This window comes from Cygnus olor, chromosome 1 (genome assembly GCF_009769625.2).
Source record: "Cygnus olor isolate bCygOlo1 chromosome 1, bCygOlo1.pri.v2, whole genome shotgun sequence".
NCBI lineage: Eukaryota > Metazoa > Chordata > Aves > Anseriformes > Anatidae > Cygnus > Cygnus olor.
The window spans coordinates 209,372,008-209,389,324 of record NC_049169.1 but is presented as its reverse complement, the minus strand read 5'-3'; the positions used below and the strand labels follow the sequence as shown (position 1 = coordinate 209,389,324).

The following is a 17,317-nucleotide window of genomic DNA, read 5'->3' as shown; positions in this document are numbered from 1 at the left end:
GAGGATGCAGGGCAAGGGTGAGCTGCCCAGTTTGGTCAGGAGCCCTTCTGGGGATGCAACTTGCAGGACGAGGTGCATTCTGCTCCCTCCCATCTGGTTTGGAGAGCCTGGGTGACCATGGAGGGAGGAACCATCACTTGGCCTGGTAAAGAGGGATGGGATGGACCCTGGGAAAAGCTGAGAATGAGAACAGAGATTGATTCCCTTTGCTTCCCAAGTCAATGGGCTTTGTTTCTTGGAGGTTCCTTGTCCCATTTTCCCTTCCACAAGCTGGACTGGGCTGGGACCTCCCTCCACCACACATCTCTACCCACACCTTTACTTGGCAGACAGCGAGAACATCCTCCTCCATAGTCTGTCTGCCCCCTGGATGGGAAGGCTGAGGGGAAGGAGGTGCAGGGCTGGGAGCCAAGTGAGAGGTTCTTGGCGTTGCTGCTGGGCTGCCCTCAAATGTACTCCTCCCTGCAGGTGCCAATGGGCAGGTGACCTATGGGGGTCTCTCTGGGGGACCATTCTCCATCCACCCACAGACGGGGCTTATTGTCACCACACATGCCCTGGACCGGGAGGAGCAGGAGCAGCATGTGCTGATGGGTATGGCTGTGCTAGTGCGTGAAAGGGAGCAGCAGACATGGCAGGGTGGGTTATAGGTAGCACAGAGGAGACAGATGGGTGCTCCTCACTGCTGGGAAAGGGTGGTGTTGCGAGGCGGGCAGGCCATGGGAAGTGATGAGGGATTGCAGAGCATGCAAGGTTGTTGGGTGGTTTGAGCATGTAGGAATGCCAGTGATCCCATGCATGTCTCCCCTGTGATTGTCTGTGACTTGCATGTGACAGCCTTGGTAGTAGCTCCCAGTTAGCAGGGTACTCTGCAGCACTCTTGCTGTGTTCCTGCAGTCTATGCACGGGATGGTGGCCTGCCCCCCAACCTCTCCAAGGCAACTGTGCGGATAACGGTAGGGGATGAGAATGACCACACACCACACCTAGAGAGTGAATCCTGTTCTGTGGAGGTCCCTGAGAACCAAAGCTGTGTAGCACTCTACACCCTGCGGGCCACTGATCCTGATGGAGGCGAGAATGGGCGCTTGGAGTACCACGTGGCAGGTGAGGAGCATAGGAACAGAGAGAGCTCTGTCGTTTCGTTCTTGGTGGTGGGTAGCAGCTGTTCACCCAGGCTTGCTAGGAGCTCTTGGAAGCATCGTCTGTGGCAATTCCCATTCCACATCAGCTCTCTCCTGCTCCAGACCATGTGTTGCTGCTCCTTCCTCTCATCCCTCTAGTTTCACTGCCCCCAGTAAAGAGCACCTCAGAATGTGTACAGGCCACATTGCCTCATTCCCCAGGCTCTCTCTGGTTCCTCAGGCTCAAATTAGTTCCACACCTCTCTTGCCTGCTCTGGCCTGTTGAATTTACAGATAGTTAAATAAAATGTCTTTGTTGTTACACCAGGCATTATCTGTGGCAACAGCACTGCTCTGTGAGCTGGTGGATCCAGTTCTTACACATACACACACAGATCTGGACCAGGGAGATTCAGTCCCACTTAAGTCCCACTAGGGACTTACAAAGAACAGCTCACTCTACCCTCTCTGGCAGGCCACACTGGGATGGACTTCATACTGTCCCTCCAGGCAGCATAGGTCAGGACCCTTCTTGTGCCAACCTCAAGTTACAATAATGCTGTCTTGCTGTCCCCTCTCTTCTTTTCCAGATGGAGACCCTGGGCAGGATTTCATCCTAGACCCTGTCTCTGGTGTCCTCTCCACTGCACGTGCTCTTGACAGGGAACAAGTTGCTTTCTACACCCTCACAGTGGTGGTGCAAGACCATGGCACCGCTCCGCGCAGTGCCACCATGTCAGTGAACGTGCGGGTGTTGGACCTAAATGACAATGCACCTGTTTTTGCTCGGACCAGCTATGTGGTGGAGGTGCCAGAGGACTTGCCTGTTGGTGCCCTGGTTCTGCAGCTGGAAGCTGAGGACCCTGATGAGGGCACCAATGGGCAGGTTACCTACTACCTGGGCAATGAGTCACTGGGCATGTTCCAAGTAGAACCACAGAGTGGGTGCATCAGAAGTGCCCAGACACTGGACCGGGAGCGCCACGCCAGTTACAGCTTCCTTGCCAAGGCTGTGGACTCAGCACCATGGGAACCCAAGAGTGCAGCTGTGCGGGTCACGGTCACGGTGCGGGATGTCAATGACCATGCTCCTGCCTTCCTGCACAGCCCGCTGACTGTCAACTTGTCTCGCCACACATCACTCAAGCAGGTTGTGGCCACCATGAGGGCAGAGGACAGGGATGCAGGTGCCAACGCCTCCATCCTGTATCGCCTTGCCACCCCCAACTCTGCATTCGCAATCAACTCCTACACAGGGGATATCCAGCTGCTGCAGCCCCTGGGCTCACTCAGCCAGCGCCAGCGGACTCTTTTCATCCTGGCCACAGATTTGGGGCAACCTGCGCTTTCCTCTACTGGTGTGGTGGTGATCCATTTGCAGGAAGAGCCCTACCGGGGGCTGCGCTTTCCCCGGAGCACCAGTGAAGTGGCCCTGCCAGAAAATGCTGCCCCAGGTATCAGCTAAGCAGAGTGCCCAGCACAGGCTGGGATGAAATGGGAGAGGATGGGGAGGAAGGGGGATGTTTAGACTGGGGAGAACTGCAGGGTTTTTGGAAGTCATCATGCTTTGTGTAGATCCAGGGGATAGCAGGGCCTGACTGGTGCCCAGGGCATTGAGGGTGGTAATCCTGTGGGTCACAGGTGCACAGATGCTCCTGGAAGGTCTGCAGGGTTCAGTGAGACCATAGAAGGGCCGCAGACAGGCCCCGGAAGTCCTGACTCTCAGCTCAGAGTTTACCATTAGATCTCACCTCCTTTGGCAGCAGTATCCTCAGGCGGGGCCATGTTCCTGTGGTACAGCATGTGCTGCCCACCAACCACCCTGACCTCTGGCACCTGCCCTGAGACTCTGCTGCCCCTTCAACATTGTTCCCTCCCTTACAGGTACTGCTGTCGCTAGCATCCAAGCTGTGCACACAGGGGGCTCTTCTGGGCGCATCACATACAGCATCATCAGTGGCAACGAAAAGAATGCTTTCCTTATCCAGCCCAATTCAGGTACAGCAGCAGGACCACTTGGGGAAGCAGCAAGGGGAGGTCACTTGTGCTCTGTCAGTGCCTGCTCAGCTATCACAAATCTCAGAGCCCTCCAAAGGCACAGGAACACAGTCTACACCTCTACCAGTAAATTTAATGGTATTAGGATTTGGACATAGACACTATCCCATCATTGTCCAGAGGTTGCTAACACAGCTCTTAGCATAATTTTGGTCCCTGCTAACTGGATCTTTCCCCAAAAAATTCGCAGGCCCAGTTCAGAAGTTAGCAGAGGCCAGGGCCATTGCTAAGAGGCAATCTGGGTGCAGCCCTGGCCTTAGATGGCAAGATCAGCTAAATGAGACATCCTGTGTTGGGGCCTTAGAGGTGTGCATGCAGCTGCCATGACTACAGCGCTGCTGGGGATTGATGGCTGTCTCTGTGTGGTCCCAAAGGTGACAACAAATGGGGAACCACTCAGTCTCCCATGGGTATTTCTAAGGTGCATTTCTAAGAGCCCTCCCTCTGCACCACTATTCCCTGAGCAGTGAGTGGGTGCTGAATATAGTAGAGGTGCTAGTGGATGGCTGGTAGCCCAGGCAGAGCAGTGAGGCAGATTGTAGGATGCTGCCCAGTGATGCTGGGCAAGCATTGTTTGCACCATGAGCTTCAAAGGGCAGCATTTGAAAGGCTACGTATCCCTTGACATCGGGGAAGTCCTGGCTGAGGGCAGGGTGAGGGATGCCTTGCTGTGACATTGGTGCTTGCTCTGTAGTTTAGAAGAGGCTGGGGTATGAAAAAGTCCCCAGAGCCTAGAGGTCAACTTGGAGCTTCTTGAGAAAATGCCATTCTCTTGTGGCCTGATGGATGGTTGGGGTTGGAAAAGGGTTCTGGGCTGTCAAAGGTCTTTCTGGCCACAGTGCTTGTGCCCTCTGCAGCCTCTGGCCACTGTGCCGGCCCTTGTGAGTCATCCATGGTATGGCATGGCATGCAAAACATTAGCACCATGATTAATGACTGGCCACTGCAAGCCACAGTGACTATGGCAGCCCACTGTCATCACTGTACCTTCAGCTGCCATAGAGTATCCTCAGCACCCTAGTGTCACTGCAAGCCACTCACCACCCTGTGCTTCTGCTGTGAGCAAGCCACAGCATGGACACAGGGATCACTGGGAAGAGGCCAGACCAGGACACAGCATGTCAGGAAGGGTGTCCCAGCCCAGAGGAACCTGAGCTGCAGCTACGGCTTCCTGCTACAGCCTTGCAGCATGGCAACTGCCCCAGGAGGCCTGACCTGCAGGGCTGCTTGCACCCTGGCTGCCCGGAGGGCCGGATGCCACCTTGCAGTGAAGCAATGTGCACAGTCTGACTGCTACTCCTCCATAACTTGGTGCATGCCAGCATCTGAACTCACCCCAATTCTAAACTGAGCTCAGGAACTGATACTCAGCAGTTCCTGAAACCCTGAGTCAAAGGGCAGATGCAAGAGATTCCCAGTCAAGCTCACAGAGGTCTTTGTGGAGAGTGGCTGTGCTCAGGGCTGGTCCTTTGTGTGCTCTCGGTCCCAGGGATTTCCACCTGTGCAGGGGCAGTTTTAACACAGTGCCGTAGGAGTCTGCCTGTCTGAAGCTGCCGTTCAGAAGTGAGCATTTGGTATCAGTGGCGCTGCTATGTCTGTGAAACGCAGGAGGGGCTGACAAGGGTGGCACCTTGGCTAATTCCTTCTAGTCCCTGTGCCAGCAGTCAGTCTACCAGGTGTCTTAGCCAATGCCTACAGGGCTGCCATTATAGTCAGGAGATGAAAGCAACCCCCAATGTCCAGGCTGCCCACAGAGCCATTCCTTGTCTCCTCCATATGGTTCACAGGCAGGCTGTCCGAGAACAGTAGCTGCCTGGATCTGCCCCTGAGCAGATCCGGTGCAGTACTACCACCACTGCAGCAGCTCAGGTCTGAAACCCCATGCAGACAATGCAACCGGGACAGACCTCACAGAGCCCCTCTCCTTCCCTTTGCTTTTCCACCCAGCTCTGCAGCGAGACCCTCTCTACTGCACAGGGATCTTGTTCCCCAGTGCAGGAGGCTGAGACCTAGTGGAATCAGTCACGCAGTGAGACCCCCTCTTTCTGATGTCCTGGGCAGTATGAGCAAGGCACTGCTACACTGTGCATGGCTGTGGCACTGGTCTGCACAGTGAGCTGTGATGGTGTGCTGCAGGAAGGCCTGGTAAGGGTAACAGAATGGCACGCCACATGCACCTCTGTGATACTAGTCCTTTCACATCCCTTCTTGTCTGTGTTTGGGCCATGTCTGCCAGTGGTGCCCTGAACACCCTGGACACATCCTGGTTGCACCTCAGTTGCTGTGGCAGTATTGCTTCATCTCAGTGAGGAAACATTTCCCTCCAGCAAAGTGCCCAGAATACAGTCTTTTTTTCCCTTAAAACATGGTCCTTCTCAAGTACCATGCATCCATCTGTGAGACACTTCCCTGCTTTCTCTCCACGCAAGGGGCTGTATGCTATGACTAGATGTGGGGTGCTGCAGCACCACAGTGAGGGGGCTGGCACAGCACAGCTCCCAGCCCTGCACCAGTTGCCTAGGCCCCTGACCTTCAGCTCTGCTGCAACAAGCCAGTGCATAGGCACCAGTCCTTCACTGTCCTCAGCCATCCCAGGCTTGTCTCCTCTCCAGGGAAAACCAGAGTTTTGTCCACAGGCCATGTATGAGAGCTTAGTGCTGGAGAAGGACTCTTGCTCACTGGATTACACACCAAAGTGCCTGACCAGAGCAGGGGAAGGCCAGAAGCATCCCGAGTCCCACACAACAGTGCCGTGGGCTCTACTATTCCTGTCCAGGGCAAGAACAACCCCTCAGATGGAGAACTGCTGCTGGCTACTTTCCTTGCATTCGCCCTGGGCCAAGCCAGCCCTGGAGGCAGGGCCTGCCCTGGAAGCCAAACAGTACCAGAGGGCCCGGGGGTACCCAGCTGGCTCCCAGCCCTTGGATTGCAGGTGGTGAGCATACAGCTGCTCTCCAAACCAGGCTGCCATTCTGGTCACTATAACCAGTGTCTTCTATTCCTGGATGTATGGCCTGTGTGCATTGGAACTCATGCAAAGCTGTTAGCAGAGCCCTTAGAAGCCAAGCTTGTCCAAGGCAACATAGCTGTTCTGCATGGCTGATATTGCATCCCTGTCGCCCAACTAGTTTACCCAGTGGTTGCCTGTAGAGGCTGAAAAGAGCTGCAAAGAGAGCGTGGCTCTCTCAGTGTGTAAAAACATGTCTGGATGTCCAGGCCCAAAGAGTCATTATGAATGGAATTAGATCCAGTTGGAGTCTAGTCATAAGTGGTGTTCCCTAGGGCTCAGTACTCGGGCCAGTTTTGTTTAATATCAATGATACTGATGAGGGGATTGAGTTCACCCTCAGTAAGTTTGCAGATGACAGCAAGTAGGGTGGGCGTGTTGATCTGCTTGAGGGTAGAAAGGCTGTGCAGAGGGATCGGGCAAGCTAGGCCGTGTCCAGTTGTATGGCATTCAACAAGGTTAAATGCCATGTGCTACATTTGGGTCACAGCAAACCCATGCAGTGGTATAGGCTTGGGGAAAATTGACAGAAAAGCTGCCCAGCAGAAAAGGACTTGGAGATGCTGCTCAACAGCTGGCTGAATATGAGCCCACAGTGTGCCCAGGTAGACAAGAATGCCAAGGACATCCTGGCCTGCATCATAGTGCAGCCAGCAGGACTAGGGAAATGATTGTCCATCTGTACTCAGCACTGGTGAAGCTGCACTTCAAATATCATGTTCAGGTTGGGGCCCCTCACTGCACTAAGGACATTGAGTTGCTCAAGCGTGTGCGGAGAAGAGCAACAAAGCTGGTGAAGACTAGAAAACAAGACATATGAGGAGCAGCTGAGGTAACTGGGGCTGTTTAGTCTGCAGAAAGGAGGTTGCAGCAAGAAGGGTGTTGGTTTCTTTTCTCAGGTCACAAGAGACAGGATGCGAGGCAATGGGCTCAAGTTGTGCCAGGGGACATTTAGTTTGGATATTGGTAAGAATTTCTTCACAGGAAACATGGAACAGGTGCCAGGGCACACTGCTGTTCATGTTGAGTGTGCTGTTGACCAGCACCCCCAGAGCCCTTTCTGCTGAGCTGCTCTGTGGCCATTCATCTCCTATTCTAGTCCTGTGTCCAGCATTACTCTGTCCCAGGTGCAGAACCCGGCATTTTCCTTTGTTGAACTTTATGCTGTTGCTGATCACCCAATACTCCAATCTATCTTAGATCTATTTTAGTAGACCTTTGAGGGTGCCTACTACCTTCTTAGGTGGGACAGCAATACTCTGTCATTGCCAGATCCCATGTGTACAGTGGCTCAGAATGGTAAGACTGGGGGTCTGTCCTCAGGCTCCTAGCAGGCGAACTGCTGGCAGGTCCTTCAGTGCCTTTTTATGGATTCAGCCTAGACAAATAGCTGCAGTTAGCTCCAAAATATGGGGCTTGACACGGGGCAGTTCTTTTCTAAACTGACAATACCAGATGGTGTCTCCAGTGGGTGGACTATTGCATGCTTTAATGTAAGGGGAAGCTGTCTGTCCTGAGCAGTGTTCAGGATTTATCACCAGAGCAGCTCACCAGAGCTGATGAGAAGGCTTTCAGTTTGGAGAGGGCTCAGAGGAGCTCTTTATGCTATTTCTCTCTATTTGAGAATGGATGGATGGGCAGAGGGATGGGTTGAGTGTAAGGGAACAAAAGAGAAGATGGGGGCTGGGTGTGCTGGTGCATCACTCACCCCCTCTCCCCCTGACCCTGCTGTTTCCCCAGGTGCCATCTCAGTTCAGGACTCCAGCAGCCTGGATTTTGAGGCCAGCCCCCGGCTGCGCCTTGTGGTCCAGGCAGAGACAGCAGCTTCCTTCAGCTTTATGGCCATAAACCTTAACCTGCAAGATGTGAACGACAATTTGCCACGCTTCCAGCTGCAGAACTATGTGGCATTCATCTGGGAATCACAGGGCTATGACTCCCCAGTCATCCAGGTAGCACTGGGGGCACAAACAGGGACATCCGGGCCCCTGGCTGCCCCTGCCAGGGTGAGGAGGTGGGGGGCTGTGCCATGGGCCTGGGGCTGGCACCTATAAATCCGTAGGTCTGGCCTTGGAGGGCTGTGGTTTGTAGGGCTCCACAACTGCACTGCTGAATCTCTCTTGTGGCTTTGCAGGTCCTGGCAGATGATCTGGATCAGGGAGTGAATGGGCAGGTGACTTATGCCATTAACCAATCCCTGCCAATGACAGGCTTGTACCACATCGATCCTCAGACCGGCACTATCACTACTGCTGCCATCCTGGACAGGGAGATCTGGTCGCAGACCCGGTGAGTAGGGCCAGACCAACTTGTACCGTAGGTATGAGAGGGGCATAGGAGCAGCATCCCCAAGGCTGCAGAGGATAGTCTGTTACGTGGTGCCACCCAAAGCCATTGCCAAACAACAGCAGAAACTCGGACTTAGTAGTAGCATGGGTAGCAAATGGCACTGAGGGCATGGCAGACAGTCTTGAGATGAGCCTGCACTCTGTTCAGCCTGGATTTCACAAATCTGAAAAGACTGTGAAGGGGGCAGTGGACTCGTCAGTAGCTGCATCCATTCTCTTTGCTGCCTGCTTAATCCAGACCATATCTGTTCAGTCCCTTCCCACTCCCACTCCCACACATTGCTCCCTCCTGCCCTGCCACATGCCCTTCGGAAGCTATGCACCAGCCTCAGCCCTCTTGCAAGTCCCTCTGCATTCACCCCAAGTCCTCTGGGTCCCTCACCGCATGTGCACATTCTTGACATCCTCCAGTCAGCCTAACCACAAGTATGTAAGATGATGACAAACGCTACAAACCATGAATTAAAGTCCTCCCCTACCTTTTTATACATGCATGGTTCAGATACAAGGAACAACTTCATCCACCTCACCAAGGCTATGTTCCCACTGTCGTGTGCATGCTCTTCATTCTTCCAAGGCATGTGGAGGCCTAGGGGATTTGTTCCGTTCACATACACATCACTGCTCCACACAAACAGAGGCTCCATGTATTCCCCAGCTCCCAAATATGCTCCAAATGCTGTCACCTGTCTCCTTGATGCCTCAACACATTCTGTCCACATCTTTTCTCACCAATATTCCAGACTCCTGCCTCTTGCACAGACTGAAAATGCTATGGATGCATCCACTGTAACCCCCTTGCAAAAGCCCCCAACCATGCATGTGCACATGCCAGGGCTGGGCATGCTCCAGACTCTTGTGCCCACATTCCCTGCCTGCTCATATGTTCCAGGTGCTGGACACAAACCCACTGCACTCCAAACACACACCCCAAATGTACATCCATCTGCTGCCCCATATTCCTTATGGGCCCACATCCACTGACCCACATGTACTCCAGATGCTCTGCACATATCCATTGCCCCATATACTCCAAATGCTGTACATAGTTCTACTACCATGTGTACACACTCCAACCCTGCACACATGTGCAGTGCCCCCTTGCCCCATGTTCCAGATGCTGTGCATGCATGTACTGGCCCTCACACATATGGCCGCATCTGTGAACCTTGTGCCATGCCCTTGTGCTTTCCCACAGTTTGGTGGTAACAGCAATGGACAGAGGGACACCTCCTCTTGTGGGCTCTGCCACGCTGACCGTTGTGGTGATGGACATCAATGACAATAGCCCCACCATCCCGTTTCCTTGGGAGGTGCGGGTCCCAGAAAGTAAGTGCAGCTCAGCCCCACAGGTTAGCGCGTCACCAGTGGCAGGAGCTGAGGCATGATGAACACCTGTGGGTGGGAGAGAAGCCCCCAGAGAGGCTTGCTCATTCCCTTGATGAGGGATGGCTTGTGCTGACCCACTGGCTGAGCTCCCCCAAGTCCTTTGGCACTGCCCTGTTTGTGATGGCCTGGGGCCGGGGGTTGTATGGCTGGCTGTGATGCAGCAGCTGTGTCCTGAGGGAACCAGCTGAACTCCCAACTCCTCCTTGGTCTCTGCCCGCTTCATGGGGGCTCTGGCTGCACGAGTGCCCTGCTGGCTCTCTGCCCTTGGTATGCCTGCCCAGTCCTCCTGCCTGGCTCCCAAGACCTGCTCCTTGACCACTAGGACCTCTCCCTTATCCCTGGTGCTCAGGCTGGTTCCCCCACGTGAGCTGGGTCCTCTCTGAGGAGATGGGGCTGCTTGCTCATGCCTTGCCTCTCCCCAGACACACTGCTAGGCACCCAGATAGCACAGCTGACAGGGAACGATGTGGACTCGGGCCCCACACTCTCCTACACCCTCGTGCTGGATGGTGATGCTGTGGGCACGTTCGGTGTGCTGCGGTATGGGGGACGCATTGCCCTTACGGGGCCACTGGACTACGAGCAACGCAGCCACTACACCCTTACCCTGCGTGCCTCTGACACCCGCCATGAGACCGAGGCCAACCTCACCATTGTCGTGGAGGATGTGAATGACAACGCACCGTCTTTCAGCCAGGGCTTCTACCAGGTACTGTACACGCACACTCCTGAACATGCACGTGCTGGCTCCCCTGCATAAGCCCCTGTGCTGCTCCTGCACACTGCCTGGCTCACCTGACCTTATGAGGCACAGAGATCCCCTCAAGGATGGGCCTGAGCCCATCCTAGCCCCTCTCCTCCTGAGCCTCTATCCACATCCTGACACCCCTCCTGCTGTCACTGCAGTGTGAACAGGAGGCTGAAACTAGGCATGCAGCACTGGGATCAGCAGCTGCAGGCCTGCCCAGCTGCATGCAGATGGTACGTGCCAGAATAAGTAGGACCAGCAGGAAGGCCAAGATTGGTGGGAGATGGGTCACAAGCTGACACGTGTTTCTGTTGAGACCTAGATGAAGGCCCCATAGGGAGGTCAGTGGACAAAAGCTGACTAGTACCGTGTGATGTATCTCTGGAGCAGAGATGCAAGAAGTTGGGAAGACACAGAAATGCTTGAAGGTTGGGAGAGCACAGACCAGTGGAAGACTGCCTGTTTGTATATGTTGTTTGGCACAAGAGGATGAGAGGTGTTTTGAGTTGTGTAAAATACCTTTTGTAGAAAAAAAATCAGCTAATAAGTTCTTCAGCATAGCAGAGGAGGGTAGAGAAAAGGATCGATAACTGGATGCTGAAGTTTTTCAGAAGTCACACTTACAAGGCTAGGTGTTGTGCATGTGGGACAGGTGACCTGAAGTGTGCCAACCATGGCCCTGGTACAGAGGTGGGAAGGCCCTGGTCAGTGAGGAACTGAGCTACTTTGGCCATGGCTGCCCTAGCCAGCCCAGACCTTCTCCCAGCTCTGCTGGCCAGATTTAGTCAAGCAGGAACAGATGCCCACAGAGGGACACAATTTTGACTGGGGCTTTCTTCTCTTCCAGGTGACATTGCCAGAGCACACACCTGCAGGCAGCATCCTTCTCACTGTGAGTGCCACTGACCCAGACTCTGGCAGCAACGGGGATGTCACCTTCCACCTGGCTGTGCCCAGCCCTGACATTGCCATCGACCCCAGCAATGGTGCGTGGGGCTAGCTGCTACAGAGGGTTCATGCTGTGGATTGATCCAACAGTGCATGCAGAGGGAGGGGCCCCCATGCTGGCCCCTTGTTACGGCTGGGGTGGTCAGGGAGGCAGACACAGTGGTGGCAGCCATCAAGGCCCACCACCACAGCATCCCAGGACACCATGCCCAGCTCCCTGCTGGCTCCCCATGCTGACTGTGGCTTTGTGCCCTCACAGGGACCCTGTTCACCATCCGGCGGGTGGAATTCGATGCCAGCCAGCCTACCCTGGACCTTGTGGTGGAGGCCCGCGACCGTGGTTCTCCCAGCCTCTCATCTTGGGCCACTGTGCAGCTGCAGGTGCTCGACGTGAATGACCACAGCCCCAGTTTCCAGGTGCCATGCTACAATGCCAGCGTCCCTGAGGACCTGCGCCCGGGAACCACTGTGCTGACACTGGAGGCAGGTGATGCCGATCTCTCCCGGGAGAACGCTGGCTTTGACTACACCATCGTCAGTGGCAATGGTGGCAATGCCTTCCAGGTGGAGAGCCGTGTGGCCTGGGCAGGAGGACACCTCCGCACGCAGGGTGCCTTGGTGCTTGTGGAGCCCTTGGACTTTGAGGCCATCCCAGTCTACAACCTCACCGTGGCAGCCTCGGACCGGGGCCTGCCACAGCGCAGTGCCACAGTGCCTGTGCTCATCACTGTGCAGGATGTCAATGACAACCCACCTGTGTTTACCCGAGCTGAGTACCGCACAGCAGTGAGTGAGAGTGTGCCCCCTGGCACAGAGCTGCTGCGGGTGGTGGCCCATGATGCTGACTCGGGGCCCCACGGCCACATTCACTACACCATCAGCTCAGGTGACCAGCATGGGCTCTTCCAGCTTCATGAGAGTACGGGGGCCCTGTGCCTGGCACAGCCCCTTGACCGTGAGGCCCAGTCACTGCACGCCCTCGTGGTGCAGGCTACGGACGAGCCGGGCGGCCACTTTGCACTGGTACCTGTAGCCATTGAGGTGAAGGACATCAATGACAATAAACCGTACTTCCCAGTGGAGATGCTGAGTGCCAGCATGCGGGAGAACCTGCCTCCTGGCACGTTGGTCACCACCCTGCGTGCCATCGATGCAGACACAGGCGTCTTTGGGGAGCTTCGGTATGCAGTGCTGGAGCAGCCAGTTGGGGAGCCTGGTGTGGCAGAGGGCCGGGATGCCTTCGCCATCAACAGCAGCTCTGGGGAGCTGCGCTCACGTCTCACCTTTGACTATGAACGAGCTAAAGCCTTCCAGCTCCTAGTCAGGGCCACCGATGCTGGCAACGCTTCTGCCACGGTGACTGTGCGGGTACTGGTGACTGGGGAGGACGAATATGATCCCATCTTCCTGAGCCCTTCCTTCAGCTTTGAGGTCCCTGAGGGTGCCCGCAAAGGGCAGAGCATTGGGCGAGTGCTGGCAACAGACGAGGATGAGGGGGCTGATGGCGTTGTGCTGTACTCCCTGACAAAGCCATCACCGTACTTTGCCATCAACCAAACCACCGGCACCATCTACCTGCGTGTGGACAGCCAGCCCCAGGCTGGGGCTGGGCGCGCCAAGAGGGAGCCGCGTGAGATGAGTGTGGAGGTGCAGGCACGCAGCCCCCTGCCTGCCTCCCGCTCAGCCTCCGCACAGGTCACCATTGACATCACACACACCTCCTTCGGCCTGGCTCCGGACCTCAACCTGCTGCTGGTGGCTGTGGCTGCTTCACTGGGAGTCGTGGTGGTGCTGGCTGCTGTGGCCATCGTGCTGGCACTGGTCCGCTCCCGTCACCGCCGGGGCCATGAGAAGCCAGAGGGGGACAGGCCACTGGCCCGCGTGCAGAGCGGCTCCCTGCAGAAGCTGGGCCGCGAGGAACCGGCGCTTCCTGGGGGTGAGCACATTTACCATCAGGCCCTGCCAGGGTACGGGGGTGAGCCAGCAGGGCCCTACACACGAGGTGGCTCACTGGACCCCTCGCACTCCAGTGGCAGAGGTTCTGCCGAGGCTGCTGAAGATGACGAGATTCGGATGATCAACGAGTACCCGCGTGTGGCCAGCATCACGGCCTCTATGCAGGAGCACATCTCTGCCCGTGGCCCTGACTCTGGCATCCAGCAAGATGCCGACCAGCTCTCCGACATCTCCTGTGAGCCAGCTGCCCTGGAGAGCACCCAGTGGTTCAAGAGCAAGAAGGGCTCCGGGCTACTGCTGCCGGGACCACCCCCGCAGCTGTACCGTGAGGATGGGGGAGGCAGCGCCTTCCTCGGTGTGCGCTGCGGCCTCAGTGTGTCCTCCCAGCCCCAGGACTATGCCTTCCCAGAGGATGGCAAGCCCTCTGTGGAGGGCTCGCTCACCGCCATCGTGGCCAGTGATGAGGAGCTCCGCGGCAGCTACAACTGGGATTACCTGCTGAACTGGTGCCCCCAGTTCCAGCCGTTGGCCAGCGTCTTCACAGAGATCGCCCGCCTCAAGGATGAGAGCTCCCTGCGCAAGCCCTTTCCAACCAAGCCCAAGGCAGAGCCCAAGCCCCGCATTGATCCCCCACCCCTCATCACCTCAGTAGCCCACCCAGGTGCCAAGTCTGTGCCCCCCAAGCCACCAGCAGGCAGGACCTTCCCACACCCCTCCTCCCTGCGCCGCTCGCCCATCAGCCACGAGGGCTCCATCTCGTCCTCTGCCATGTCACCCAGCTTCTCCCCCTCGCTGTCCCCGCTGGCTGCCCGCTCCCCCGTGGTCTCGCCCTTTGGCATCTCACAGGGGCCCTCGGCCTCTGCCATCAGTGCCGAGCACTCACTGGAGCCCCCTGAGGAGGCCGAGCTCAGGATTTAGACCTGCAGCCATGGGGCCAGGAGCAGGGCCAAGCCCAGGGCTGCTCTGCATGGGTGCTGATCCTGCTCTCCCAGCACCTTGCCTGGCCTGGAGCCCCCATGAGCTGCAGGTTCCCATGTCCTTTGGGACTGCCGGCTCCTGTGACTCCCTGTGGTCTGGCAGATTCAGTGCTAGTTTTGATGCCCTATGGACTGCTGATCCTAGTACCAGCACCCCAGGGCATGGTTTCTTGTACTGCTCATGGTGTCTCAGATCGGCGCCTGGCACGCTGGTGCTTCGTGGTACTCTGTGCTCTGAGAGGGGCCAGGAGCAGATGGGTGCTCCCTGCCCTGCTGGGCCAGGGCACTGCAGACTGCAGACCCTGCTCTTGCCTGGCTGCTTGCCCAAGCCATGCAGCACCCTGGGTGCAGTAGGAGGCTGGCCCATCCCTGCTGGCCCTGTCTCTGTGGGAGCTTACGGGGCCGGGGAGGAATGCTCCCTGGACAGGGATGCACTGCTCAGACGGCACAGCCACAGCTGCCTGTTGGTCTGCCCATGCTGCCTGTGGGAATGGGGATGGCTGAACTTGCTTGCTGATAATATGGGGAAACGCATCCCAGGCCAAGCTGTTGGGGGAGGAGAAGGCATCACCCACTGTCTGCTTGCCTATCCATGGCTGATGGGGGGGAAGGGGGATCCTTTCAGGTCCCTCAAGCCCTTCCACCTGCCCCCACTGCATTTGCCTCTTGTAAGGGCTCTCCCTCCCAGAGTTGCTGGAGGGCACTGCTCCTCAGGGGCTGGCTGGGAGGCTGGGTGCCCTACCCAGCACAGAGAGGCTGCTCCCAGGCCCAAGTGCCTCTCTGAGCTGTGGGCTGGCTGGAGCATCAGGCACAGACACTGGGCAGGCTGTGGTAGGGCTGGCAAGAGTATCAGCTGGTCCCAGGATGCCAAGCCCCCCAGGAAAGGCACCAATGTGGCCGCTCAGGGACACAAGCCAGGGACCACCTCTCGCTCTGTCTGCCCCAGGCCTGGTGGCCAGCCTGCAGCTGCAAGGAAGCAGGGGTGGGGGGGTACCCTGAAAAACCACATGGCCTGAGGCTGGCATGGTGGTAAACAGCATGTTGTCTTGCAGCCACAGTATGGGATACGGGGTGGCAGGCCTCCCCCAGGGCCCTGCAGTGCAACCTGCTCACCAGTACAGGCTGGGCCACCAGGAACACCTCCAGAATGTGAGTGGTTACCAGAACCCCCAGCCCTCTGTGCAGGGGCTGCTCTGCACCACTCCTTCATGTTGTGTTGTGATCATGGGGGAGAGCCACATTTCCTTGGGGCTGGTCCCCATCCTCACACCAGCACTGCTTGCAGCTGGCATCAGCTCATGCTGGGGCCAGCCCCTGCCCCAGTGCTCACCCACAGCCCACAGGGCATTGCATGGCCCTGCACCTTGGGAGTGCAGTCCTTGTGCCAGCCACTATGGCCCTGGGTGCTCAGGATCGCTGTGACCCACACACAGGTGGTACAGGATGCAGGGCGAGGCTTGGGAGCAGGACATTCGGGGCACCATGGCAGCCCCAGCTACACAGTCAGCCTGGGAGGACACCCAGACATCTGAGAAGGGGGCCTGGGGCTGTTTACTGTATTTGGGAATTTCCTTCCTATCACACTTCTCCTACACCCGCTCTGTAGCCTCAGCCCAAACCCTGTCAGCACCATAGCTGCGTCCCCATCTGTCATCCCAGCCCCAAATGTTTTATCACAGCAACCACAAACAACCATTTTTGCCCACTGCCCATTTCCCACTCAGAACCTCCTGTGACTGCAGCCACATCTCCGCTAGTGTCTCAGCTCCAACCTCCCCCAGACGCCATGGGTCCCAGCCCAGCCCATGCAATGGGTGCCCCACACACGGCACTGTGCTGCCCCTGCCCCCGTGGTCCTTGTGATGCCCATGCAAGTGTGTGCTCAGTGCTGGCAGCCCCAGGAGCTGCCCTGGACAACAACAGGGCTGGGATCTGCAGCAGCAGTGGTGGCACCAGGGCCATGTCTGGGGCCCATGAGGGAGCCAGGGTGGCTCTGGGAGGGGAGGACAGTTCTTGCCTCACGTGGCACAGGGACAGCCTAGGGAGGCACCCCCAAGGAGCCAGGTGTGCTGTGAGCCTTGCATGGGGCTAGGATGGCCAAGCAGCCCTGCTCCCCTCTGCACATTCAGGATGTGGGGTGTAGATGGGTCACCCCCTGCACGCCATGTAGGAGGGGCAGACACATGGCCCCTCTTTTGTCTGGGGGGATATAGCCACGTGCTGCTGAGCCCAGCCAGGAGCCAAGCCTCCAGTTATTTATTTTTACACATTGTACTACGATTCCTGTTTTCTACTTTGTTTGTACCTTTTGTATCGTGTCTTGCTGAGCTGCATGTATTGGGCGCTGCTCGTCGGCCTGCACACTGGGCCGCTCCAGCACAGCCTGGACCCAAGTGCCAACTTCTCAAAGAAATGCCTTAATAAACCACACTTGTTTGTACAGAGCTAGACATTGTCACTGCTGCTCTGGGCTTGTGCTGCGCTGGCACTATGGCCTTGTGGGTACTGGGGAGAAGCACCAGCAGGGCCAGCGGGTGGAGGACAGACCTGTGGCACTTGGGGGCTCAGCACATGGCTCAGCTGCTGGCAACGTGCTGGGGGCTGAGGGCAGCCAGGGGAACCTGCACCCTGCGCTTGGCTCTGGGCAGCAGCTTGGGTGGCAGAGCTGGGGCTACACGGGGCACAGGGGCTGCAGAGAGACCGCTTTGTGCCGTTGGGGCAGACAGCACAAGGAGCCCTGCTGCCCAGCCACAGCTGCCTGC

The 17,317-nt window shown here is 56.9% G+C and overlaps 1 protein-coding gene across 4 annotated transcripts in view; it reads left to right on the top strand.

Annotated features, from left to right (window-relative positions):
• DCHS1 (dachsous cadherin-related 1) overlaps positions 1 to 16,999 on the top strand; it is an 84,464-nt gene extending 67,465 nt beyond the window's left edge. For 3 of the 4 annotated variants that reach the window (XM_040544694.1, XM_040544695.1, XM_040544693.1), the window contains 11 exons: positions 469 to 594; positions 898 to 1,107; positions 1,715 to 2,578; positions 3,009 to 3,122; positions 7,930 to 8,141; positions 8,324 to 8,478; positions 9,736 to 9,866; positions 10,349 to 10,635; positions 11,522 to 11,660; positions 11,882 to 14,489; positions 14,606 to 16,999. In XM_040544694.1, coding sequence (XP_040400628.1) covers positions 469 to 594; positions 898 to 1,107; positions 1,715 to 2,578; positions 3,009 to 3,122; positions 7,930 to 8,141; positions 8,324 to 8,478; positions 9,736 to 9,866; positions 10,349 to 10,635; positions 11,522 to 11,660; positions 11,882 to 14,489; positions 14,606 to 14,909 — 5,150 coding nt within the window. In that variant the 3' untranslated portion in view covers positions 14,910 to 16,999. Of the gene's footprint in view, positions 1 to 468; positions 595 to 897; positions 1,108 to 1,714; positions 2,579 to 3,008; positions 3,123 to 7,929; positions 8,142 to 8,323; positions 8,479 to 9,735; positions 9,867 to 10,348; positions 10,636 to 11,521; positions 11,661 to 11,881 lie in introns of all 4 variants that reach the window. The other variant, XM_040544696.1, reaches the window with a different exon arrangement.
• Positions 17,000 to 17,317: the final 318 nt, after the last annotated feature.